Below are 27,753 nucleotides of genomic sequence, written 5' to 3'. Positions count from 1 at the left end.
CGAAGCGAGCAAAAGTTTCCCCATTCCGGGTCCGCTGTATTCGGGATTCGGTTGGAATCCAAGTGGAGCAAGGTGGAACGACACAAGTTCGGTTCGTTAATTATGCTCCATAGGATCCGGAATAAACGGACAAGTAGTGTACTTAGCAGTAGTGTGAAGGGGTCACACCGTGAGGTGAAAAGTGTCGCAACGATGCAGCACCAATCCGGTGCATATAAGGACAAAATGAAGGGGTTCAGCAACAAGTTTCCCCCCCCCCCCCTCGGGGGGGAGGAGGGCCAGTCGACCACAACTGGCGTTAAATTATGAGAACTTTAGCCAGCATTTAGATCCAGAAGGGTGTGTGGTCACCGATCGCAGCTGTGTCTTTGCGAGCTTCTAAGTGAGATTAGTTTTTCGAATAAATCACACCCTTGTAGGGGCTATTCCCTTGGAGCAGTAAGGTGTTGTGTGTCTTCTGAAGAAGAGGAAACCTCTCGCCATCGCCTAGGAACTTACGTATTCATCGAACTGCTTCACCATAACTAATGCAGCCGAGTGCCATAATGAACCTGAGACAGGGACCGAGAATTCATAATGTGACACCCCGTAAACAAACGACTACGGGACCTGGAGGTGGATCTGGTCCAGGTTTTGGGTGCCAAGAAACGCCACAACTAATTACCATCCAATCAGTTCCAGCTCACCGACCGACGGTGACCAAGAAGAAGAGAACCAGCAACAAGAGCATAATGTCGCGTGCATTATCGATTATTATGCTGGGCCACCGTTTCCCTCCTCATCCTCCTCGACCTCCATTGACACCGATTGGTAGGTGACACAATTACCTTTTGAACGTTAATTAAAGCCTCTCCATCAGCGCCTGGTGCTTGTCAAGATGCTGTTGCTGCTGCTGCTGTCTACTCAACAAACATCTAATTAGCATAATCGAATCCCGTCTGGTCGATCGAGGGGGAACAGGAAATCGAAACAGGAAATGGAGTCGCTGATCTTAGTGGCAGCAAATGGCAGAAGGTGTAACGGTTCCCGAATTTCACGATAATTGAATGAACTGCAAATGGGTTCTTTGGCACCAGCGCGTAGTGCCCCTAGATAACGGCACTGGCTGGATAAGCCGGTAGCGACGTCATCACCAGCATCGCTCAAAATTATCGCGCAACAACATCCGGTCCCCAATTTATGGTGCCTTAAAATTTGAATATTTTTGCCATCATTTTCGACACCATAACCGGCGTAATCAACTGGCTTTTCTTTCTTTCTTTCGTTCACCACCATGTTTTTCATTTCTTTCGGACGATTCCAGACGGTTCTCCCTCTCTCCCCCCCCGGCGGGGTGAATCGAAACGCAGAGACCGGTTACGGTTTTATTGGTTTTTGTTTTCTCCGTTCGGATTTTCAGTGTTTTTTTTGCGCTCGTTTGTTTGCAGTTTTTTTTGCGTTTCTCCTATTTTTAATAAATACTTCAGTTTCTTATTTAACCGGCTTAATGGCATATAAAAATAGTCTAATAAAATACTATTTACATGTAATGATGGTGTGGTGTGGCCGTGGATTTGCCGTGATGTTCCGGGCCCCATTTTTCCTTTTCCGGCTGTGCGTTCACTGCTGTGCCTGTTTTCGTCTGTCCGCGTCTGTTACTTGGGCACCACACGCGCCACGTTTTTTTTATTTTTAGTCCAGTTGTTGCGCAGCCAGCACTCGGAAAAAACTGAAACTGAATGAAGAAAGGACCGGGATCCCTAATAAGTGGGAACCGTGGTACCATTCCTAGTGTACTTGCTGTACTGCTGCTGCTCCTGCTCCTCATTCTGTTGTGTTGTAGAGTTGTTTTCATTTGAATATTCGTTATGGTTAAAACGTTTAATCGTGATTCTGAACTGTCTGTGGGCCTGTTCAACTTGCTCCAACTTTTTCAGGCTATCTGTGTGTTTGTCTGTATGTGTGCTTCTGTATGTGTGCGTTTCTGGTAGAGAAGTTACAATTTTACTTAACTCGTGTGTTAGTTTAGTTAGCTAATACACCTAATACGCCTTACTCGTGACTAAAAGGGAGATACAAAAAAAAGAAAAGAAGACAAAAATAATTGAAAGAAAAGAATTGAAAATCGCCTCCCGTGGGGTGGGCCACGGTGTCGCTGGTACGGGGCAAACGTTGGTGATCAACGAAAAGCTCGGTCGGTCAGCTCGGCGGTGATATGGCGATATATGGGTGACGGTCCGCGATCCAAATTTTCGGTCCGGATCAGGGGAAGAAAGTGGTGGTGGTGGTGGTGATGGTGGTACGAGCGTGCGTCCGTCCCGCTTAGATGAAGATAAACTGGGCATCGCTGGTGGGACACTTCTTCGGTTGGCCCACCGTCAACCGCATCCATTTGCCCCGACAAGCGGGAAGGGCGAGCGTCGTGAAGCGAGTGTTCCGCCCGGTCAGTCCATCGCCCCGGCAGCGGTACTTGGGCGTTTCCGGATCGTCCTCGTCGTGGATCGAATTGCTGGCCAGCGTGTCGACGCTCTTGTCCTCGTGCAGTGCCTCCAGATCGCAGCGCACGATCACTCGCTCACCCTCGGCCAGCCCACGGTACGTGGTGTCCTTGTGGCATGCCTTCGTCGCCTTGATGACCTCGAACTCGACGCAGTACCTGGAGGGAACGGAGGGTAAAAAGCAAGCACGGAGAGAGAGAGAGAGAGAGAGAGAGCATTAGGAGAAGACCACAAAGAACCATTTTGCCGGCTGGAAAGTGCCCCCAGAGGCCTTCCCCAAGCACCCGGATTCGGTTTCAGTGGCCGGGGAAAAAGCTCATCGCAATGGACGCGGCTACGTACGGCGCTCCGGTGCAATCGGAGCGTTCATCGAACACCATCTTTGGCTGGTTGGCGCTAGTGGATTCGCCCTTTTCAGGCTCGTCTGGCGTCGTCTGACGGCGTCTAGCTCGTTGAAACGTGACCAAGAGACCCTTCGGGTGGCCAGAGCGTATGGATACGAACATGCGACGGTCGCTACATTCCGATGATCCGAAGCTCCGTACATGGAGAGTCTGGAACGAGCGGCACCAACAGCCAGCTGCTAGCTGGCTGGCTCGAGAAGGTTTTGATCTCTGAGGTCTGGGGGTTGAAAAGTGGCAATTCCGTTGGAAAGTTTTGGGAACCTTTGATTTGCACCAGCGCACTCCCTCAAAATAAGGCAAAAACCACAACCAAAGTGGAATGTGGTGTGGTGGAGTATTTCCGGAAATTAATTTCATTTCCAAGCGTCCGTGCTGGTGCATCTGGTGCAGGGTTTTTGGTGCAAGGGCGAAGATTGCGTCTGAGCGAACTCTCGGGCCCGTCTCTTATCAATCACGCTGGGAACTCAGCATTTCCCATTCACCCCAGTTGATGCCCTTTCGGGGTTAGCAAACTAGTTTTTAATCAACGGTTTGGAGAGCTAATTGAAAATGGAGGCGACGCCGTAGCCCAACTGGTAAGCATGCGGTTGTTGTGACGTTAGAGTAGAAGTACATAAATCGAGACCCCTTTGGAGCAGTAGCATGGTTTCTTTGGTGATGGCATGAAAAGAGACTGACAACGGGTTTTTGATGCTCTTCTGCTTACACAACAAAGAGATGCAATGGAATTTAAATTTACTTAGTGTTTTAAGGGGGGGACTTCGGTATTTTCGGGCGAAAAAAGCCCGATTTTGAAGATTTTTTGTGACGTAACAATTCAACTTTATTTTTTCAAGGAAATGACATATTAATCTACAACTTTTGAAGAATATTTGGTATTGTTTTGAGCAACATTCATTGGAAAATTAATCCGTGGGATCAAATTTTGGTAGACATGTCGTCGAAAAGGTACTTTTTACGGTGCCCATTGTAGCGACATGCCGGGTCATGTGAACTATACAAATCGATATTTGTTAGAAAGATTATAATTTTATCTAGGTAGTCCCGCCAAGTTTTTGTTGATATTCCAATTTTTCGATTTTTGGCAGATTTTTGAAGTTCAAAAAGTGATGCTTTTTGCGATTCTGCCAAAAAACAACGAGCTTTACAAAATTGTTTTAAAAAAAAGTATCAACAATTTTAATGATATCTCTACGGACTAACCTAGCAAAAAGTGTACAGATTGTGTGTTAAAAATTTCAGATCGATCGGTCCAGTAGTTTTTACGGTATGATGGGCACCGACTTTGTAAACGTTGGTTTTGGGAAACGCTCTTCAAAGTAGCGGGCTGCATGGAGCCTTGTATGAAACGCGGATTTTCAAAAAACTATTACTTTATCAGTTTTGCTTCGATTGGCCCAACTATTTTACATAATGCTCTTGAAAGGATCAGCTTTCAGGGAAAAATGTTAAAAATATGTGTCACAAATAAAAATTAAATACCGAAGTCCCCCCTTAATGAAGTTTTTAAGGGTTTTTGCACATTTTATCAAACTTTACATAAATTGAAATAACTTCACAGATCAAAATACCAAAGAACAAAATTAAAAAAAAGTATTACTCTAAAATGAAACTTTTATTGCCTTTCACATGGTGCAGGTTCAATCAAAAACAAATAAAATGTGAAAGCACTATCACTTCGGTCTTGCTCTCTCTGCCCATGACAGAATGTCATCGAAAAAATGGGGAACGAACCGTCATTAAGTCTCAAATAAAGCATCAACCCCCGTTCATCGACTGTCTACGTACACGAACCGAGTGTGATGGTGTGCCAGCAGTCCTGTCCTGGTGCAATAACCGATGAATCAGGAACGTTCCGAGCGAGAACCACTCACACTGGCTACGGTGTTCTCAAGCACGAGTTTATTACAATTCTTCTGTGGCTTTTAGTGAAGATGCAAGCAATACTAGCTCGTCGGCAGCACAGCTGCTGCTGCTGCTGCAAGCAATCGGTCGATGTACGCTGGTCGGTTGTCGATGCAACTCGCTTATTGAATACCGTTGCAATCCAGCAATCGTCCAGAGCACCAGCACCAGCAGCAGCACCATCGAGGGTCAAACAGTGCAATTTCATCGGCCACAAATTGATCGATCTGCTTTTCAACCCCTAGCTCCCCTTCCCCCACCCGCCCGGGAATACTTACTCATTTCCTCGGTTGTGCTTGAAGGCGTTCTTGTAGCGCAATCGCAGATTCCGCCGGATGTCGCTGGTGTCGTTCTCGTGGCGGCTCTTCGAAAGGGCGGCCGGCAGCAGAAGTGCAGTTTCTGTGAAAGAAGTGAGCCGTCGAACGGGGACAGACGGTTAGCGTTAGCGAACCATGGAATGGGCCAATCGATGGCCTGGATGACAACGGTATGACTAGAGCGTAGTAGAAGGTAGCCGGTCCGGTCGAGACCTAAGTCGAGGAGAGGACCACCGCACACCGTGAAGCCGGAGCCGGAGCCGAAGCTCTGGAGCAAAAAAGTTTTGATTATTTTAGAATCCGGTGCAGCACTAGCACCAGCTAGGTGTAGCTGGTTGTTGAGTTGGTCTCTTGGTAAAAGCAGTGCCCCGGGAATCAACAGTGAGAGAGAGAGAGAGAAAGGGAGAGCGAGGTCTGGTCGTTCGCGGTCGACCCGTTCGTCCTTACCGTGACCTGATAAGGCGTGATGAGTGAAGTCCACCGCAGCGAGCAGCGTTTGGTCCATTAAATCAGCGCTGCTGCGGACGCGACTCCGGAGTCCGGTCCGGTCGCGCTTGCGATGTCCATTTTAGGGAGCGTTGAGGCCTTTGCGATGAAGTGAACGGTGGTGATGGTTATAGTGCCGGTACCCCGGGGACGAGAATCATCGCTTCGACGCATCGTCCGAGCACCGTGTGGATTCTCACGCTTCCGATGCGATCAAGGTCTGCCACCAGGTCGCGTGTGTGCCCGCTCTCTCTCTCTCTAAAACCGCCAAAGGTTATCCCAGAGGTCTTCCGGGAGACCATCGAGAACAACACCATTTTCACGGTGGCGCAGCCGGCAGGCGCTAGAGCGTACACCGTTACGCACATAAATTGTCCATCTGCAGTACCGCTACTGCAGCGCAACACGGGCAGGTAACGGGCAATGTAAAATTATGCAATTTTCGGTGCAGATTTTTCCAACCGTTTCAATCACACTTCAGCTTATGCTTTTTACACCTCAAGTCCTAGCCAGGCAAAGCGCACGTACAGGAAATCTCATCACGCAGATCAAACAACTTTATTATCCGAGTAAACAGGCGAACGCACGTGGGGAGGTGAAACTCTATTAAAATGTAAATCGTTTATCCAGTGCGGGTCCGGGTGGTCCAGGAGTTTAATCACCTCGACCGTTGAGCCAACCCAATCCCATCATCAATCGTTTCCTTCACCACCAGGCACCATACACCGCACCGCACGTCTGAACTGTCTGAAAACACCTGAAAAAGGGACGAATTACATGTATGGGCTCCCTGCTGCTGGTGAACCCAAAACAGTAAACTGCTCCGTCGAGAGAACTTAAAGCTCGCTCTCCTGGTTGGCAACAACAGAAGAAAAAAAAACGTTGAAATTCTTGCGCAAAAATCCTCTTCAACACACGCGCGCGCACGCAAAAAGAAAGGAACAAAACTAGAATTCCAACAACAAGCAGTCTCGTCACAATCCAGGTTTCCTGTTCCCATTGGATGTCTGCTCGAGGGCCGCCACGACCGCTTCCATCGCTCGATTGCGGCATCGCGCGGGCGGACGCGGTAAATACCGACGCCGTCAGCCCCGATGGTTGGTAATGCCAATAATATTTTTTGCCTCATTTTTCGTGTGCGAGCTGCTGGCTGTGGCTGTGTGTGTTCCGTGTGGCGGGAAGGGAAGTGTGCCCTTTGACACCGCGGACCTCACCAGGCACATCAATCATCCACCGAGAATGGTTGGGTATGGCGAGCGAAATTCGCCCGCGTGATGTGTATGAAACAAAACAGTTCCGGAAACAACCCGCCATACCACGGACCGTGTACACCGTGCCCTTCCTTGACAGCTATCGATTGTGGTGGAACGATAAAATGTGTTTTCATTTCAAGTTGGTGGTCGAGATGGGTGGAAGGGGGCCGAAAAACGGGCGCCGAGCTACGAGATGACTTATACATTGACTTGCGGAAGATGCGCACCAGAGCAAGGGACCGATAGGACCATCAAACGGAACAGAACTCATCTCAGAGGGGAAGCTGGATGACTTCTTGCTAGAGGACGCAGAAGAAGATTGAGAGGCACGAGACACTGTCAGTTCTTCGTTCGAACCACGACATACATCAACGCAGTCGGCAGTCGGAACATGGAAACAATATCCCGGTGCCCGATAGACAGGGGTGGGGTGGACCACTCGAAAAAGGGAAAAGAACGAACGATACAAAAAGTACCGCGGTAACAAACATTACGTCGATCCTGTCAGAAGCAGCGCACAAACTGCCGTGTGGATCCGTCGTATGATCGTCTCTGCACGCCCTGAACATGTCCGGATAGCAATTTGAATTTCGCAATAGAAAAAAAAGGAAACAATACAATGCGCTTGGTGTATGACTGGGATTGTGTTACAGCTACTAGTGCTGTCCATGTCATCCTGTGTGGCAGTTGGTGGTCCACTTACCTCGCAGTGCTTTCCGGTCGTGATGGTTGTGGCACTTGAGCCCCTGGCAGCCACGCTTCTGGACCAGTGATGGGCAGTGTTTGCCACCGTTTTGTGGCTTCTGCTCGATGATGCGCGTCCTCGACATCATACCGTTACCGCAGGCCGTGTCACACTCGCTCCACTGGCCCCATTCACTCACGATGCAGTCGATTACTGTGGATGGAGAGAGAGAGAGAGAGGAAGAGAGCGAAAGGGACATGTGAAATCAATCGAACAAGGACAACGCAAAGGGATTCAGTGTTTTTTAAATTATGGGTTTTTGCATCCGGATTCACCCCTTTCTGGGTGGGGGAAGTGACCACACAGACGTGTTTGTGTTTGTGCGGCGAAGTTCCACGCTGGTCCAGCGCCTAATGACCGGAGATTGTTGCGGTTTCATTTCCTGGTTTGGCGTGGAGTGTAAGGGGGCGCCCGACAATCTTCGCACATCGTGATGCATGTGCAGCCATTCCGGAGATCACCACAGTGGCAAGAGATGGACAAATTGACCAATTCAGTCGGCCGAGTTTCAAGCTGTACCATAAATCATGCAGCAATCATCAGCACGCGGGAGCGGTCAAGTGTCAAGGACCCTACAGATGAGGTCCGTTTGATTACTCCAAGGTAGTGTTTTGTCAGAAGCAATGGTAATAAATGCATGTCGATTTGTTATGCTACCGGTTTGTCCTTAAGAGCATGATAATGAAGAAGAAATGCCCTTGGCATTGCGGCGAAGGTTAATTCGGCTCAGAAAAACGCTCATTTTTGAAGGTTTTGTGTGAAGAAACCATTCAATTTATTACTTTTATCTAAATTTCATATTAAACATAAACTTTTCAAGAATATTTGGTTCTATTTTGGGGAAGATTGACTTAAAACTTCATCCATGGCATCAAATTTAGGAAGGCGTGTTTTAGAAAAGGTATTTTTTCCGATGCCCATCGTAGCTGCGTGCTGGGTCATCAGAAAAATACAAAACTGTATTCTTTTGATAGATTATAAGGTTATCCAGGTAGCCCGTCAAGTTTTTGTCTGATTGCTTCACTTAGAAGTAAAAAATGTGGTCACACTATGATGGTGACGGATTGATCAATGATCAAACCGGGTTCGTCGCTTAAATCTTAAGGCGCAAGTCTTTTGATTTCGACCAAAACTCGTACCCATCGTAACTGCGTGATGGGTAATCAGAAAAATACAAATGAATATTCGTTTGATAGATAATAAATTTATGCAGGTAGTTCCGTTGAGGTTTAGTTGAATTTCCAAAATTTTTGATTTTTGACAAATTTTTTATGATGAAAAAGTGATGTTTTTTGCGATTTTGCCTATAAAAACGAGTTTTACGCCTATAAAACGAGTCGAGTCCTAAAACTCGACCGGACTACCTGGACAATAGAGTACTGATAAAGTGTTAAATTTTTTAAAAGGTGCGTGTTTCCAGTAGTTTTTATGCTACGATAGGAACCCACATTGAATACATTGATTTCGAGAAACAAAAATAGAAAGCGAGCTGCAATGAATCTGCATGAGCCATGCCTTTTGAAAAATCAATATCACTGTCAGTTTAACGTTGCTTCGCTTGATATGTTACAAATAATATTTAAATACCTTAACCCCCTTAATTTAACTACTGACAGCAATACATAACAGGTAAAGGAACAACATCTTGAACATAAAAAAAATTCTTAAAATACAAACTTCTCATAATCGATTCCGATCAAAAGAAAATCGCGTAAAACAAATCGAAACAATGGTTCATAATCTGTATTAAATACTCTTTCATTGACACACTGATTTAGGAAATTAGCCATTCATGACCATACCTAATAGAAAATCATTAAAATCCGAACCTCTCGAAACCGCGCACCAATGGAGCACCATTTTCCATTTCATTTCCCTCCGCAAAATAAGTAACAAAGCGATTCCAATTTATATTCCATTTTTGCTGTCCTCAGGCTCAGGAGCGGACCGCTAAAGAGAGGGAAATGAAAACCGCGATGAACAAAACAACAAACCAACCATGGGCGACCAACGAGTCGCTCGAGAGCTCGAGATTGGTAATAACGTTTGATTTGATTTCCAGCTTCATTCCATCGCAACAATCGGGCCAAGGTGCTGCAATGACGGAGGACGGAAAAAAAACTACTACGCGGATCAATAAGAAAACCCCGGGCCAGCATGCCCAGCGAGCAGCAGCAATCGGTCTTATGTAATCGAGGTGTTTGGTTCGGGACGGTTCCGGTTCCCTACGCGGTGTTCCGTGACACATTCCTTCGCGGAACGGTTTTCGTTGGCGGGAAGATCCTCGACACAGAGGCCTCGCCGGTTGGGCCTTCGATTCGAAGAAGGTTGATTGCTTTGAGTGCATCTTTCTGTTCCTGGCACTGTGTTGGTGGGCACCATGTGCGCCTTTGTTTTGCTACCAGAAGCCCATTTCTATTATTCATGTCCTGAGAGATGGTCTCGGGAGTGCGTATAGAAGCTGATGGATTGCAGGGGAGGTCTTGTCCTCTAGAAAGTAACAGAATAGAACCAACCAAGGATGGCTCGTTGTTGTGTCCGGGAGAGGGAGAGGGGGAAAGTGATTGTCTATTTGGCTCTAACCTGCCTGTCTGCCTACCGGAAAATCCTGATTGGATCCGGTGCGCGAAAATGGTCCAACATGGAGTAACATATCTGCCTGTCTGCTTTGCTCCGACAAGTTGTTTGTGTTTTCCGCACACAAAACCACTGTCCGTACGTTTATCCGATCTATCTGCCGGGCTTCTAGGTGTTCCCAGTTCCCCAGTTTGTTTGTCGAACTTTACTCTACTACAACAAACACAGCTCAGCTTCCACAAACCCAACTCCCACTCCGTCGACCACTCTCTAATGCTTTGTAACACTTCAAACTTCAAAACCAACCACCTTGCACCAAGCACCAGCTCTTGGACTCATCGTTTCGACCTCGATCACCCTACACTCCAAGCCGTGTGCCATGAGCCGTGCCCAGCTTACGGGCACGACCGCACACCAGCAAAAGGTGCGGTCTAATTGAGAGCTTCTGGACTCGGCCAAGCTGAATCATGCTCACCTTCACACCCTACGCCAGGTGCGCCTTGCAGATGAGTTGATTGTGATGGACAATAATCGACACTTGGTTGGCCGGCTGGACCGGCTCGGCTCTGGTCTGCGGACCCAGAAGATGCATACAGCACCGCAAGATCGTGCTTCTGGTTCTCTGGTTCGTGCCGGCCATGACAGGCAATGACAGATATAAACTTTTATGACAGCCACCCAGTTGGGCCTTCCCCCGTGTCTGGTGGACACCCAACCAACGATGGAAGTGCAGAGGAGCTCGTACTCCACTCGAATCGCGGGGGCAAGATTGTGGCCCTTGTGGCCCTTGTGGTGCTGCTGACCCCGGAAAACCTTTTGCGCTTTACGGCGCATGAAATGTTATTACCTTTATTCGCTGTAAACATTCCTCCTTAAGTCGCAAACCACTAGCGAACCATTCCCAACCAGGCCTTTACTTATGATTAGCATTGGGCGTAACGAATGATGTTTTCCCTGTTTTCGCACGGCGTGGCGCCATGGATTCCATTGACCAGGGCACGGACCACGGGGTCGCGGATTGCATGCCAAAAGGTGATTGACTCTCGGGGGCATGCAGTGCAGTACGCTCCAACTCCAGTAAGGTGTGTGGTTTGGCCTAATATGCCCACCTCCCAGAGTGCCCGGAGTGCCAGAGTTTGTAGAACAACATTTGAATCGCGAAATCGTGTGGCTCGGCTCGGTGGGGTGCGATTAGGTCGCACCGTTCCGTGGCGTGCCGTCATGGGCTGATCACGCACAGCGGACTGGTGGAAGGAGTCACGGTACCGACAGCATCGACACTTATCATAATTAGCTTTTGATAGTGACACCGCCACCGCCAGCGCGAGAGATTGTGCAAACAGTGTGGCCACTGTGGCCTTTAAGGTTTTGCAGTTGCCATAGAGTGGCTCTATGAATTCCAGGGAACGGCACACGCATAGGTAAAGAGCGTGGTGGCTTAGGGGCGCACGCGAACGATTCAACCATTCCATTCCATGCCATATGATTCCACATACGAATGCGCATTGCATGGAATGTCAAGCCGGCGAGCTGCTTGTGCGGTTCTCCGAATCAGGGGCTCGACGAACTGTTCGACCTTTGTAAACGAAATCCTCCTTTCCGCCCCAGGTTCAGGTCCAGCACAGCATGGCATATAGCGAGTTGTTTGCGTAATGATGACGTACGAAGGGTAACATGTTTTTCTTCTTCCGAATGGGAACGCCCATGAGTTATTGAAATGTAACATTCCAGGCAAAGGGACACATGTGAGCGTAGGTTGATGCATGGCATGGTTGGCATGTGAGCCCCGGATTCCATGTTTTAATCAGATGATAAGCGGATGGTTCGAAAGCACACTCAGCACGCAAGCACGCCCGCACCAGCACAGAAGCTCACAAATCATAGCACGAGAAAATAGCGAGACCACAGCAACGCTAGCTTTACAACTTTACCGGGCAGCCCAGGGCTCAATCCGATCCGATTCCCGATCCGATTCCCCGGCAAAAATACTCCAAAAAGCCAAACTACAAAATGAACAAAGGATAATGGTGTCCCTTTTTGGGGGGAGGGGGGGGGGGGGGAAGGGGGATGAGCGGGAGTTTCTGATAAGATAAGCGCAGTGAAGTGGACAGCACGCGCAGAGTAAAACCCAAAAAAACAACACCGAACCGAAACCACAAAACCAGCAGCGAATGACGATGATCAGCCGAAAAGGTAACTCGCGGTCTCCGTCCCCGCCCGGGTTCGGGCAATACCGTAGTATCGAATCTCTCTGGTCCCTGGCTCGGTGGCCCAAAATCGAATCCTACAAAGTCGACAACACGGCGGGATACTGGGATCGAAATGGAGCAGTAAAAGGTCCCTCATTCCCTCCGTCTGCAAAAGCGTTTTCCCTTTGATCCTTCCAGATCCTGATAAGAATCAACCTGCAGCTTCTTCTTTTTCTCATCCCTCTGTCCGTAAGTCCGGTCCAGAATCGTGTTTTCGCAGAGGTTTTTTTTTCTGTCCAAAAAGATTAAAAGTATTAATCCGCTTTAAGGGACCGAGGGTAAAAACCGCGATCCATTCGAGTGGACAATGACGACGAACTGGTGAGCTGGTTTTTTATGGGTATAAAATTGTTAAAATGTAAGCCCAATGTGACAAGTTCCGAAATGAGCATGATCCTAGCGGCGACGCTGGCATTTGATAATATGGCGAAGGACGTGCCCAGTTAATCCAATGGTCCCGCTCTGACAAGCACTGCTTCACAGGAGTGGACAGTTCCCGTATGTATGGTCCAGGTACTGGCGCTGGTCTATGAATAAGTGAACAATCCTTTTACAGCAATCCTTTGAACAAGGCACGTACCATAATCGCACTGGACGCTACTAGCAGACTAGGGACACCAAAGCTAAGGTACTTCAGTCTGCAGGATTGTGCTAAAGGTAATGAGGACAGAGAGAGAGAGAGGGAGTGTGAAATGGAGCAAGGGGTCTATGTATGTAGCTGCATAACCATTGCTGCTAATGGAGTCGACAAGGAATGGAATATGTAGCCGAGGTAACAAATGGATTTGCATTACCGCAGCAAGGTCCGCAGTGTCAGACTCACCGCGGCCGCCGAGAACTTATTGCGAGATCCATTCGCAATATTCCGCATCGCTCCACTCAAGACGAATTTTTGTTTCGAAATCAATTAAAAGAATCGCTCAAAATCCCCATTGAAACTTTCCCGAAGTTTGTTCTACTGCATTCCTTCTCGACAACTCCACTCGACGATCCTAAGACGATCAATTGTTCTGGCAGAGCTTTTCTTCTTGGGCGGAGTGTTGTTTTTTTCCTCCCTCAAAAAGCCCGTAGCCCGAAGCGCATCCTCTATGCATCCGCCGTTCATGCATAATTCAACCCCTTGGCAGCCCTGCAGCCAATCTTCGCATATCAAGCAACTTACAAGAATTGTAAATGAGCCCCCCTGGAGCCGACGTGGAGGAGGATGACGCACAGCATAGCACATTTCTTTTTTTTTTGTTAGCCTGCAACGCATCCCTTATCCCCCCCACTGATCGCGCTGGCTGCAAATCAGTGAAGCGAAACTTTTTGCCGCCTTAGCGCCGGCCGCATTTAGGAACTCCAGGCCGCTGTCTGGTGGAATCGCTCAACCGTGCCTGAACCGAAAATCTCCACCTCCAGCGTCGGAGCGCTCACTCTAGCAGCTTCCGCCACAAACTTCCGGCGGAGCTGGCATTTTGCAAAATTGCCCAGCCTTGCCGTCGTCGCCGTCGTCGAGTTTCGTCAATGAGATGCGGCCAATTTGCTGACGGGCTGCTGCTGCTGCTGCTGTGCTGGTCTGTGGCCAGGCTCGTACCAGAAAGGCGAAGGCGTAAATTATTTACAGCGAAGCGTGCAAACAGAGGCGAAAGGGAGTAATTTAGATGTTAAACACCTCACTTCCCTGGGAGACCGGAGGCTGAGCAAAAAGTCTAAAACTTTAGGCCAGCTGATGCCCGGGGCCACCACGGTGTCGGCTGCTGGGCTGGGCTGAAGGTTACAGGAATCCAAACCAATCTTCATTATCTTCAAGTTAAACTGTTTGTCTTACAAATTGTGCTAGCGTTGCTTAAGGGTCGCCGCCTTTGGTCAGGTCGTCCGTCGGACGGATAGAGTCAAGCACAATCCGAGACTCTCCGGTGGAGTGCTTACAGAAGCGGTCTGATGAGTCATGGGGCATCTGCCTTGAAAGACTCTGAAGAGATCTAAGAGGGCAAACAAAACCACAAGCAACCTGGGAAGAGAGGGGGAGGTCGTCTCGAGTGGAATTAATACAATATTGAATTATTATTATTCCTGTCGCACACCGTTCCGTTCGGCCAGTTTCCGGTGGCTCTCCAGGTTCGTTCGTTCGTTGGTTCAGCTGCGAGAAGATCTATCCAGGGCGAGGGCCGGTCATGCGTAGATCACCACCCCCCCCCCCCCCCCCCCCCCGGGGGCCTCTTGAGAATGCATCGTGTGACGGCACGGCACACACGATGTCAAAGAACAGCAAAACCGACGGACTGAAGATGAAGGAAAGCTCAGGTTCTCTGCATTACAGACACGTACCACATCGCCGCATCGTTTGCAAACGGTCAATGCCAATGGTGTACGTGTCGCAAGGAGAAGGGGAGAGCGTACGCGAGGAGGAAATGAACAGAACCAAGAAAAGATGCCTTTCAGATGAGCGAACCGCTGCTGCTTCTTATGAATTATTGAAAATTTGCATTTCTCTGCAATCGGCTTAAAGCATCAATCCTCCCACCCCTCCCTTTTCCCCGTCCAATCCGGACGCACCGATCAAACATCTGCACACCATGAAAATGTCCTTTTGGTGCACGGCCACCACCGGGCTTCGGTCTTGGGCGAAGGAGAAGTTCCAAGGTCTCACTCGTCTTCGAAATGTGCACCATGGGTACGCGGGATTTTAATGAGATTGATCCGGATGGAGCCAACCGCTGGAGGCGGGTTCGAAACCGAGGTCAGATCATCAGAGTGCAAGCAAGAGAGAGAGCGTGCCGCGTACCAAACGCCCAGCGCGTTGATGGATGATGGAGGATGTTTTATGCATTCAGTGCACTCAATCAGTTAAAACATTTGTTCCATTCCTTTTGAAGTGTTGATGGTACGAATTAATGGTACACGGGAATGGAGCTGGTGCTGGTGGTGGAGGAAATGGTGCCTGGTGCTGCTGCTTGGCGTACCGGAAGCCAGATAGGAAATGAATATTCTATCCTTTGCCAGTTTCTGCAAATGACTTCTCTCTGGTGCACGAACGAATGAACGTTTTCCCTGGAAGTTAGTCAAATGGTGGTTTGTGCAACGGATCGTTAGAGGATCGCTCGCGCTGCTCGAGAAGTCGAGTGGAGTGGGGCTTCCCCTTTGCTAGCATGCGAGATGAATAATGAATTGCAGAGAATGAGCAGCACTGCTGCTGTTCAATTCCATTTATTATATGGTTCTAACTTATGTTGAGAGAACTAATGCCATAAATTAATCCAATCTTAAGTCAGCAAAGTGTAACTAACACGGAGCATAACGAGGGTGGTAATTATAAATCTGTTGTCTTACAAATTTGTAGTATGTCTAAGATTAATTTCTGACGACAGCCTATCCCGTATGCCTTGTTAACACACACCAGAGGGCATTGCATATTCTATGCTGTGCACAAATGAGTTCATTTGTGATGGATTCTAGCATCAAAGCACTACTAAGGATGTGTCTCAGCAGCAACCGCTATCGAACCATTGATCTATGAATTCTCAATTAACCTACCTCTCAAATGAGCAACGCTTGTTCTGGCTACAAGACGCAATTACTGTTAGTATAGTGCTGCATTACGTAGCAAATAAGGAGCAGCATAGAGCGATCGAATGGAATGCCATTTTCCATCGACCATCGAACGCAATTGGATATTGGAAAACTCTAAAAGTAGTATACCGTCGTAAAAGCTCAAATGTCACCTCGCATCTCGCAACTAGTCGCCGCCGTCACGGTCAGCCAATAATGCTACCTGTCCGGACAGAGAAAGGACACTGATGCTGGGTGCTCACAAAAGATACCCCCGCAGGTACCACCACGTCAGGAGATCCAATTTCATATCGAAACTTTGCACAAGTAAACACAAGTACACCCAGTGTCTCTCCAAGGTCCTCACAGCACAGACCCTGGGTGCAGACCAATCTATTTTCCCCATTCCGCTCTCCACCGCACAAAAAAAAAGCGCAAAGGGGTATTACCTATTGGATGGGAGTTTGAAGAGAGCATATAGCCTAAAACAACTGATAAAAAAAACCACGGCAACCACGACAACGACGAGAAGAAAAACAACCACAAAAAGCAAGTAACCGAAAAGAGAGGTCCCCTCCCCCGGGTACGAGCTTCACCGCTCCCGGTCTGTGACGGTGGCGTTCCCAGTGCCGTATCGTCACCGTATTACCATTTTCATTTATATTCCATTTTTCGTCATTTTGTTTTTCCATTCGCGCGCGCGCGCGCCCGCGCTCGCTTGGTGCGGGGAGTAAAAAGTTTACGAGTTGACGGAATAGGAAGGAAGTGGAATGGGTGGTGTTTCATGAATTTCATTTCGTCCTCTCTTTAGGACGGATGCTGCGCCGGGTGCGGGTGTCTCTCGAGTGTCACACCAAGTGAGAGCTGGGCTCCACACCGAACCGCACCCAATGAGCAGAAGCTGAAAGGAAGTTAGTTAGACGACCGGAAATGGCTATTTTACGGTGTGGTTTTGTTTGAATTTTTACATTCAAGGGGTGACAGGGGTAGTAGTAGCATCAACTTATTCATAAACTATGCCACTGCGGGGTGTGTCAGGGTCGCACGGGTACACGGGTTGATGTCGTCAGCGAGGTGAAGCTTTTCATCCCCTGGCACTGGCAGGAGATGAGTTTCGGAGGAGTTTCGTTGGGATAGAAAATTGTTTTTCGTTCTTCACTCGTCCAAAAGCGCAAAGATAACAAAAAAAAATGCTCCCCTTTCCGTTCGTTCCTATAGTCCCAAAAAACCGGCGACACAGCCATACAGCCATGGCGATGGGGTGGGTTCTCATTTGAGATGCAAATAAATTACCCTCAGCAACGGTGAACATTTCAATAAATAATGGGATAACTGCATGACAACTAATGCCCCATGCGGACGCACTTTTTCAACTCGAAACAAATCACCACCAGCACCAGCATCAGCATCAGCATTGGCACCATCGTTAGCAGCCTGGGAGACCTGGGAATTAGGCTGGCAGGTGACGCAACTGCTGGGCCGCTGCAGGGTGCACTATCGTAACGGTTCCGGACGCTGGCTTGCTGGCCACCCCGGCGGATGAGTTCGTAAAAGGCCCCAAAATCTACCCCCGATGCTGCTGTCTGTTGAAACGTTTCCACCATTCGCTCAAGTACCGCCACGCTGCTGCATGGTTTGGAAGCGGTTTTTGGGGCCAGCTTCCAATCCGCAATCCGGAGCACCAGCTATCGAAAGAGATCCAGGGTTCGGGAGGGCTGCAAGCCGAGGTTCTCCTATAAATAATATCAAACCCCGACCGAAGCACAAGGGCCGATGCATCCCGGAGGAGTGCTGCGTGATTTATGATCGGTTGTGTAGCGGCCTGTGCGTTGATTCATCGCACGCAGCATCACGATTAATTATGCAATCATTGCAGCAATGACCGGTCCCGGTTCCGGGTCCCCTGGTCGCTCGCTCGATGACCTTTTTCCATTCCACCATTCCCCTTTTCGGTCGGCGTTTGCTCAAGCGAGACGAAGCAGCAAAAATAGGAAATGATTTTCCAACGAAACAAAACCCAACATTCCACCAGCAAATACGTGCGGAGGAAGTCCGAGGGTCTGAGATTGCGAAAGAATTTATTGTCGCTGTTGATGCTTCCTAATCCTTTTCCGCTTTTATGCGCGTTATCTGCACCACCGCCGTGATGGTGTCCATTTTCACCACTTTCCAATTACTTATGTCGCTCAAGCGGAACCAGAGATACCCGCCCGGGGAGGGGGGGGTTGTTCACGACGTGCCGCACCACCGGGGGATTAATGGTTCGCGTCGAACAGGAACATCGATCGATCGATCCATGCGGGAAGGACGGACGCGATCCTTTTCCAATCGAGTGGCTCCGTTAAGTTGCAGGCGTGCGTTGCGTGCGCACCAAACCGCGCGTGTATTTATCATTTTGCGGCTCAACTAGCGAGCCCGTTGACTAATGGTCAGCGCGGTGCCGAAGGATTCCCGAAAAACGTTATCGGGGGAAAAGTTTTAGGTGCCCGGGAAGCGCACCGCAACCTTTTACTCTGATTAATCGTCACCGATGGCGTGATGAATGGATCGGAACGAAACAATCATACCACCCAGACACATACACCCAGACGCGCCCGCTGGCTGCACACCGAGCGCCAAGATAGCAGCCAATCAGGTGGAAGCGATGCGGATTTAGCTCCCCGCGGAGCGGATGGAGTCCCAATTGCAGCCATAAACCTTTCGTGGTAAAGCTGATTGCATCCCCGAAACAAGCGAATAAACCAATCAAAAAGTGGGGTCGAAATGTAAATTAAAAAATACTTTCTCTCCCGGATTTTCCGCGAAATTCGGTGAATCCTGGAATTGGAATGGAATGGTGGATTTCCATTTTCTCAATAAATAACTCCGGATACGGGGCCACGAGTGCAACAGTCCGGCAATCAGTGGAACTATCGTGCAATCAAATAAGGTAGATTTTGCAACTGTTTCTGCATTTTTCCCCCGTTTTTGATTGATAAAGCTTGATTGATGGCCGAGATAAGCGAATGCCTGGGAATTTCGATAACCAGAATTTGTTTGCTGATTAATGAAATGCAGTCGATGAATAGCTTTTCATTGTTTTGGGTGTTTTTTATCACGTTATAATCGAATATTTGTCTCAAAATTATGAGTAAATTCCTGAAAAGCTGCAAACCATGCGCTTCCATCTGGACCACAGACTGACAACGCCCGGCATGCTGCCCTTTACCAACGTAGCGTACTTCGATAGCAACAGTAACCGCACACCACTACCTATATGGAGTTTGCTTCTCTAAACAACGCGCTGTGAGCATCGAAGCACGACCGCTATCGGAAGCAGTAATTTCCGTTCGAAGCCACACGACTCGGCACACCCGCCAGGCCCCGGAAGGGGGTCCACCCTTTAACCCCCCAACGCCCCCTCTTCCCCTTACTTACCTCCGCAGTGCGACTTGAAGTCATCGCAGCAGTCGCCCAGCTTGAGACAGGCATGATCACAGTAGCACGGTTTATCGTTCAGATCCTCGATGATTGCGTTCAGCGGTGCCTTCTGTACGACGCACGACGAGTCACGCCCGTTGCAGCAGAGGGTCGCCTCCCGGCACGAACCACCGTGGACGCCCTGCTCGGTCAGCAGCGCGAGCAGTAGCAGCACCGCGGTCAGCACGTACTGTGCGCTCACTGTGCCCCATTTTGCACCCATTGCGCGCTCTGTTGTTGTTGTTGGGGTGGCCTGGTATCTCTGTTCGAACTTGCGCTGCTGCTCGGTGATGATGAACCGATTAAACGGTCAGCGATGAAACGGTACAGCCGTCCTGGCGCAACCCAGCAACCAACCGAAAGAGGGAGCCTCCAAGTGAGCGAACGGGGCCTGCTGTGTGATGCTGCAATTTGCTTCCTGCGTGCGAAATGGAATCAGAGAGAGAAAAAACGCAGAGTATGAGAGAGAGAGAGTTTTACGGTGGGCATCGCGCGAACCGCGATAATAAATTGCTTGCTTTCTTCATTTTCTTTTCCCTTTTTTTCTCATCCTTTTTATCATCCCTTCCCCCCGGCGGAGGGATGCTAGGGACAGAAGTTGCAAAACGCAACCCTCTTCCACGCGGCCTCCCACCACCACCGGAGATGCTCCTTTGGTACAATATAATTGCAACCGGAAAGTGAAGGAAAACGATGAGTATTAAATCACAAATCGTAATTGGGTGTAGGGCCGAACCGAACCATCCTTTCGGAGTCTTTATCTGTTCGTTTTCTTCCGTCCGTTCCGTCCGCCTCCTTCCCGTTGCTGTCACCATCGATGATCCTGCCACTATAATTCTTCCGCGCGGTCACTTCCAACCGCGCCTTTCTTCCCCTGTGCAGTCGGTCCGCCTTGGCTTAAGTCGCCTCTTTTGGGGGTCAATCGTTTTCCGGGGGTGGGGGGGGGGGGGCAAATAAATGCCGGCGAAAGGTTGCTGTGGAGCCGGCAAGAGATTCGAAGAAAAAAAAAATGTCGAAAAACGGAATCCAAAGGACCCACCAACAAAAAAAAGAAAAAGAAAACCAAAAAGATACCCAAAAGCGGAATGATTTGAGGGACTGGATGGCAAAGGAATTCCGGTGGTGAGAAGATGCGGCAACCCCGAGCCACCAATGGCTGGCAGGCTTTGAAATATTGCTGACATTCATGCGTTATCGGTATTCGGGGCTAAATTACTTTTCCACGCGAATATATATTGACGATAAATTTTTATATTTTTGTCGGCTCCTAGCCACCCTTTTCTTCCCTTTGCTTCTCTTTTTTTTTTCTTCTTTCACCAGCTTACATCGATCGTTCGAATTCCGGTTTTTAATCAGCGAAACACCGCTCCTTTACTGATGAATGAAGCCAGGGGAACGACACGCCACGCCACAAGGTACAAAGGTAATCCTTTGGAGAAGCGCATTAACTTTGCAATTTGTCGACGCCATGTCCTAAAGTCTTTCAACAGGACACCAGGAGGCCCTGAGCGTCGCTTGCGACATGCAAATGCTCGCCGACTCCGGCCGACTAGGCTCATGCTGATGGATTACTGGAACACCACACCGGAAGACCGCGCCGCAACAAAACCGGAACCTTAACGAGCTCCGAGACAAGATAGAGAGTAACCCATTAACGTGTAGGATCCGGGCGGGCCCCAGGAGTTAGTCCCATCCTCACCGTCTTCCGCTTCTGCTCCTTCAAACCATCTCACCGAAAGTACAAACACGCTAATGCCACCAAAATCTGCACAAACGAATTACCGAGACCGGCCGGGCCGTGGTTGGTGAAAGGCCTTCGCTATCTATCTTCACACCGGGAACCATCTCACTGGCTCTGGGGTCAGGCTAATTTATTCCCCGCAGCAACACGGCCCTCCCACATACACGGCGACGCCACCATGAGCGTTGAGGTCCTTCCGAAGATTGATAGAAGAGAAGATAAGAAGGCACAGCAGAAGCCAGCCCGGGTGAACTAAACCTCTGCAGTCTGGCACTGGGCAGAGGCTTTGGCGAGTGTTAACGCCGGCCTGAATAATGAAGGTAGAAAGTCAGCACAAGATAGAGGAGCCTCGGAACTTCAAATTTCGGTTCATTCATTTCGTTCACTGCCGCTGCATCGCCGCTTGGCGTGTTTCTTTTGCGTAGGTTGTTCAGTCCCCGACCCCGGTGGATGTGATTTGTTGTCCGATGCCTACTTTTGGCCACCGAAAAATCCCCCAAAAAGGAAGCGCTTATCTTGGTGACAGTTCCGATATCCGATACAGGGGACCACAAGGCTAATGGCCATCCGCCGCCCGAACTGGAGACCCAGTAACCAGATGTCACAATCCCCTGGAGTCCGTGGCGACGTGGTCCACCACCGGGAGGTAATCGGTATTCCATTCATCCGCTCACTGTGGCTACCACTTCCTGTTGTTCCTCATACCCCCCCCCCCCAAAAAAAAAAAAAGGAGAAGCTCGATAGAGCGCTCTCTGGCCCTCTGGTCCCGGATTCAGATTGGTTAGTTGGTGCTCGGTTTTTTCCCCCAAATAAGGGTGCTTATCGATGGACGATGTGCTGGTGCTGGTCAGTTCCGAGGTTCCGCGGGATTAACCCCCCAAGCCGGGGGTTTCTTTCTTCTTCTTTTCCGGACGAAACACGATCGACGAGTGGGTGTCGGGTGCTCATTCGGGTAGAAAACAGAACATGGAAAGTTAATCTGACCGCCGCTGCGGTGTCGATGCTGGGGAAGATTTATGTCCATCCCATGGCTCACCTGCCCCCCCGTCCCTTTGGAACCTTCCATCGGGAATCGGTGAGTCTGGGGCTCTGACTTCGACAAGCGACACTCGGCTGGACATAACATCACGGTATGATGCACGCGAACGCTTGTTCATCCTCTCTGGCAGTTCGATTTACAATTCAAATTGTCCGATCTGGAGGAGGGCAGCACCGTAGCATGGAGCGATGGATAAGCTCTGCTCCCTCAGTGAATTAACTGATCGAATGAGGCACATGGCATGATATCGCATCCCGTTCTGGTTTGGAGCGTAGGAAGTACATGGCTTCTTCATCTGACAAACGATCCGATCGCCGAATGGCCGAAGCTGTCAGATATGCCAACCAAGCCGTGCCGTGAAATGGGAACAATCGAACCGCGAGATGCGAGATATCACGAGTCGGTCACTCTGTCATAATGCTTTCTACCTATCATGGTGTATTGTTTGGGACGGGAGTGAATCCTGCTAAGATGGTAGTCACTGCAGGAGGTCTCGGCGTTGTGCGAATCTCCATTTTAATCCCAATTTGATTGCCCGAGCAGTTGCAGCGAAGCAGGGACCGGAACTCTGGTAGAAGATGTATTAAAATTGGACATACAGACACAGAGACTCGCAGGTCAAAAGGCCAAACGGTGGAAAGTAAACTTCGAACCAACGTGAGTGCCCAACGTGGACGCATCTTAAGGGATTGCATTTTCCGGGAAGCAAACGGTCACAAAACTTTGTCACAGACTCCATTCCTTCTGTGCGATAAGGCATCATCTTGTAGGAGGGAAAGAGCGATGTCACCGTTGTCGTTGTCAGCTAGGCTCTGCCGTCTTCCAAGCAACCAAGGGACCATGGACCTTACAATAGCGCACGCTTCGCTCCACTAACTTCCGTCGTCTGTCGTTCGTTTTTCTTTCTTTCCTTTTTTCCCCTTTTCCGCCTTTATATTTCTGTTTTCCCAGAACCATTTTCTCTCGTTTTCTCCGTTTTGAATGTTTTATTTGGTTCTCCGGACAGTGGACCAGTGTGCAATAGAAACTACTCCTGCCTTCTGGACAGCACAGAGAGGGGACGAAGAACACGTTATACCTAGGATAGGAAAGGATATGCGATACGGCCGCCTAGCTCATGCATTTTCCATTCGTCCGAGAGAAAATTGTCAAGCAATCGCGGGTCGCATCCCAGGTGGACCGACAGGTGGCTGGCGAATCGTCGAGGATTGCAATCTAGGAAAAATATGTCTCCCGGTTCCCCGTATAACGTGGGAAAAGGATGTCGCAGTGTCCATGGTACGCTCCAGCCACATATTGACCTCGCAACCCGCAGACTGCACTGCGAAACGAGAAAAGAACGTTTCCATGGTAGCGTTCGAAGCGGCGGCTGTGACAGACCCGGGACACGGTTGACCACGATCGGTTGGAGTTCGAGAGATCGAGACCACGTCGTACCTGTCGGGCATGCCATGGTCTCTCGCGTGGCACTTTTATGACAGTTTGAAAGTGGCTTCACCGATAGCCAGAGAGTGTTCGCCCGGGAGAGGCGAGGCAGCGGTGTGACATGACGAACATGGCACCAAGTCTCTCTGGGACGACGACGCGAGCTGTAAGCGTTATTATATCATGCCCCGGAGCCCGTGAAAGCCGATGCCTGTTTGACTTATTGATGCCTTTTGATTGACACATTCGTTAGCGCGAGCATTGAGGTAAGCCTAGGGGAGGAGGGTGCCGATGCCGATCACTGCACCCTTTCCTCCCACCACATCCCCCCCCCCCCTGCTTTTGAGCATTCCTTTGGCTTCACATCCAACATAAAGCTGACACAATAATCGGCGATGGTGTGCCGACCGTGTTGTGGAACGTTTGGGGAAAAGCGGGGGAATAAGAAAAATCCCGTTTGGACCCCCGGTTCGGATCGAGCTTGGGCTCGCTTTGAATGTTAGCAATGCCATAATTGGTCAGCGAGCGAGCGAACGATTGAGAAATAACCTTCCCTTTACGTTAAGGGTGGAATGTTAAGCGGCCCTTTTAGCCGTAACCGAAGCCACCGAGTGTCTCGATCGTTCGATCTGAGATGATCGACGAGTTGGTGGCGTCAACTCCATGCGCCACACATTTTAATGGGGTCATAATGGGTGTTACGAATTTCGCACGAACTGCAATGCCATAAATCACACCAGACAGACACTGGGTAGCAACAGAGCAACGAAACACCTACATGGACCTTCTACCACTCCCCCGGGGGGTGTCGTCACTCATGTCCTTGCAATGTGGGTCAATCAGAAACGGTGGCTTTCACGGGGAGCAATCAAACCTTCCTCCAAACTGACCGTCCATTTGAGTCATACTCAATTTGTCTCGAAAGGTGTAAATTGATGGTCAAACGGACCCCAAATGGTTAGCGTAAATAATCTGGCGGTGGTTTGATGATAGCCTAGTGGGCGGTGCATGCTTGCGCAACGTTGTAAACTCCTCCCGAGGGATCGTGAAAGGTGTGAATCGGATACTCCTACTGTAGATGATGAACTGTGGGAATTAGTAGTTAAACAATAAGCGTGTGTGCGCCCTTGTGTCGTAGTTCCCTGCTTGTTTGGGGGCCAGGCACCTGGCCTTACTTTCGCTTTTCTCTTCTCTAACTGCCAGTTCCCAAGGGTAGCAGTCTGTAGCAGTTCAGGGGTATTTACTTTGAAAGTAAAAAGGCTCACAAGGGACAGGAGTTTGTATTTGTTTTGTAAGAAATGCATTTGCTGGGCTGTGGGTAAACTTCCTTCCGGAAGTTTCGAGTTAGACGAACAAACAATCGATAATTTTATGATGGAGACAAGTGGCAAGTAGGTTTAGTTTAGGACTAGCATTAAGTACTCTTTCTTTATTTTATCTCATTTTTATTGCAAATTAACAACTCAACGATTTGTAACAATGTGAATCTTATGATGCAGGGCTCGTATGCTAAGCTTATAGCAAAAGTGCTTTTCAAAAGTTTGCAACTGAATTGATCTTTTCAGTGTCCTTGTATAGAGCTTAGAATTAAATGCGATCCTGCATCTATTATTTTATTTTATTGAGTATCTTTGATTTATGAAGTCGAAGAAATGTTCAAAATTGCACAATAGTGCAATAAATTCAAGTAGTTCAAGTTAAATACCAATTCTAAAAATTGCACTCTACAAACTATCATCAAAACAGTATAATTTATAAGCTTATATTTTTATTTTTCTTATAAAAGCCTTCCTCTTTTTCTATGCTTGGAAAACAAGCCTAGAAAAACTGATTAACACAATTTAACACATAAAACAATGAGCATTACTATGATACATAAACTATAACATGTCAAGATTAATCAAAACATTCAATGAAAAAAAATCACAAAAGTGCACCAGCAGTGTTTAAAGAATATCTAATGATGGCAATAACAACAGTTTCCAATTACCATAAAGGAACGTTGTAAAATGCTAAACACCTGTCCAACAGATGCAAAGACAGAATTAACCATGCATCGACAGAGACTCTCGACATTCATTAGAAATATCCACGATGCACGAAGAACCACAAGTCAAGCGAAACCGATCGACCCTCATTAACCGTTGATCGATCGATCTTTGTGGACCCTCTATCGAACAAAACAGCCAATGGTTAATGGTGAGTCTATTAACGCACGGCACCGGGGTTATTGAATGCAGGCATTAGCTAGGATGCATAGTTACTAAAATATGTCCAAACTCAACCTCAACTCGCCGCTAATGAGCCCCGGTGCGTTCGTTCTAGCACGATCGCCTAGAAGCCTAGCTTCTCACATTTCCTGCTTATTTAAATTGATGATTTATGTTCCTGTCCTGTCCAATGCACCTCCCTTGTTCCTTCGCATTCCATTTTACAGCAAGCCAGCGAGTGCGGTGTGTGACTCACCTCAAACCACAACACCCGGAGCCGAGCGAGCCGAGTCCATTTTATGGCTCAATCAATATCCTCCGGCTCCAGAACACGGCAACGTTCTATCGCCGTGCCACCATTAAACCCCTTCCCCCGGATTCTCTTGCGATCGTGATGATTTACTGTGCAAGCGGCCGTCCAACGGCCACACCAGCCCTTAGCGGATACGTAAATTCTCACATTAACGAGCGCATATTTTATGCTTGCGCCCATCGTCCATCGCGCTCGGGGAGGGGGGGGCATCGAGGGGCTGTCGTGTTGCATTTTGGCGCACCATCCCATCCTGCCATCCGAGCCATGCTTACAGTCCCCTAGCGTTCGCGCACAATTCGATTCGATAATTTATGCAAAGCACATTTTATTTCTCATTTCCGCTCCACGGGAATCAATTAATTAATCGGAACGCACGCCGAGAACGAGAACGAGAACTCGAACACGAACGGGTGGGGGCAACGCGGCCAGAGGTGGCAGCAGCAGTTCATAAAGCCAATAGCCAGTCAACAGCAGCACCCCGGGTTGGCTGGCTTGGCCGTCAGCTTGGTATGGATCCGTTTTTAATTAAATCCCAACGAATTTGCACATCGCGCGGACACGGACGACGACGTGGACGACGATGGACAGCCGTCTGGTCTGGCTGGAACGGAAGCACTCTCGGTTGGGGGGGACCCAGAATCAATATTCCGGGCACAGACAGGCCAGGGGTGCCACGTGGTCGCCAAGACCCTCGCGCTAGCTGGCTGCACAAACTAATTGATAAATCGGATCCACACACCCCTCGCGGGGGTTCCGGGGATGAAATTCCGAAAGTGGAACCCCAGGCAGGTGTCTTATGGCCACGGCTAACCCTTTTTTAACCGGGCACCACGCGCGTTTGTGTAGCAACCAATTCTGATTCTGTATTCCGAGGGACCGCAGCTCATGGCCGGTGTTCGGTTACATTCATAAATTTGAAACGAAATAGCGCCGCGTCTAGGAGTCCCGCTCCGTGGTGTTCTAGGATTACCCCCTCCCGGGGGGAGGGGGAAGAAGGAAAAGCACCAACCACCGCGGTTCTCAGACGCCGCAGGTTCTCATCGCGCCACGAGGCTTCCAGTTTCGGTCGCTTGCGGTCGCTCTATCTTCCCACGGATCCCGGCTTGTAAGTGTATCTCTAGCATCTAGTGGCTATCTCGGCTTCACATGTCCTCGAGACTCCACTTAATCGAAGCAATCGCGAAGGGGCTTCACCTTCTCCATCGCGTTCTCGTACAGGCCAGGATCTAGCGGGCGTTGCCAGCGAGGAAGACAAGTTTTTAATTTGATAACGAACGGCCCGGCCGGAAAGGAAAGGAAAGGAAAGGAAAGGAAAGGGGAAAAAGAAACCTTCCGTTCCAGTTCTCATTCCAGTTCCAGTCACAATCACATTCCCCCGGTTGCCCGCAGACACGTAAATGAATTAAAAATCCGACAAAAAAAAACCCTCAGAGATGAGATTGGAAGGAGCTCGCCGGTGTTGGGACTTGAAGAAGTGCTTTTGTGTTTCAAAGTTTTTTTGCCTCTCGCTCCACTCCGGGGGTGCTTCTGGTGGAGAACCTTGAACCGGTGAATGAAAACGAGAAATTTCCCTCTCGCCAACCGTGCGCAAGTACCGGAAGTCGCGCATTTTCTCTCGCTAT

General features: G+C 49.0%; 1 protein-coding gene across 1 annotated transcript in view; it reads right to left on the bottom strand.

Moving 5' to 3' along the window:
* Positions 1-1,373: 1,373 nt before the first annotated feature.
* The window catches only part of LOC126574963 (somatomedin-B and thrombospondin type-1 domain-containing protein), a 30,767-nt gene continuing 4,387 nt past the window's right edge, over positions 1,374-27,753 (bottom strand). Inside the window, exons 2-5 of the mRNA XM_050235406.1 lie at positions 19,362-19,821; positions 7,546-7,740; positions 5,065-5,185; positions 1,374-2,635 (exon numbers count right to left, since the gene is read on the bottom strand). Coding sequence (XP_050091363.1) covers positions 2,302-2,635; positions 5,065-5,185; positions 7,546-7,740; positions 19,362-19,626 — 915 coding nt within the window. The 5' untranslated portion in view covers positions 19,627-19,821 and the 3' untranslated portion in view covers positions 1,374-2,301. The remainder of the gene's footprint in view (positions 2,636-5,064; positions 5,186-7,545; positions 7,741-19,361; positions 19,822-27,753) is intronic.

This window comes from Anopheles aquasalis, chromosome 3 (assembly GCF_943734665.1).
Source record: "Anopheles aquasalis chromosome 3, idAnoAquaMG_Q_19, whole genome shotgun sequence".
Taxonomy (NCBI): domain Eukaryota; kingdom Metazoa; phylum Arthropoda; class Insecta; order Diptera; family Culicidae; genus Anopheles; species Anopheles aquasalis.
This window is presented reverse-complemented; position numbering and strand designations above follow the sequence as displayed.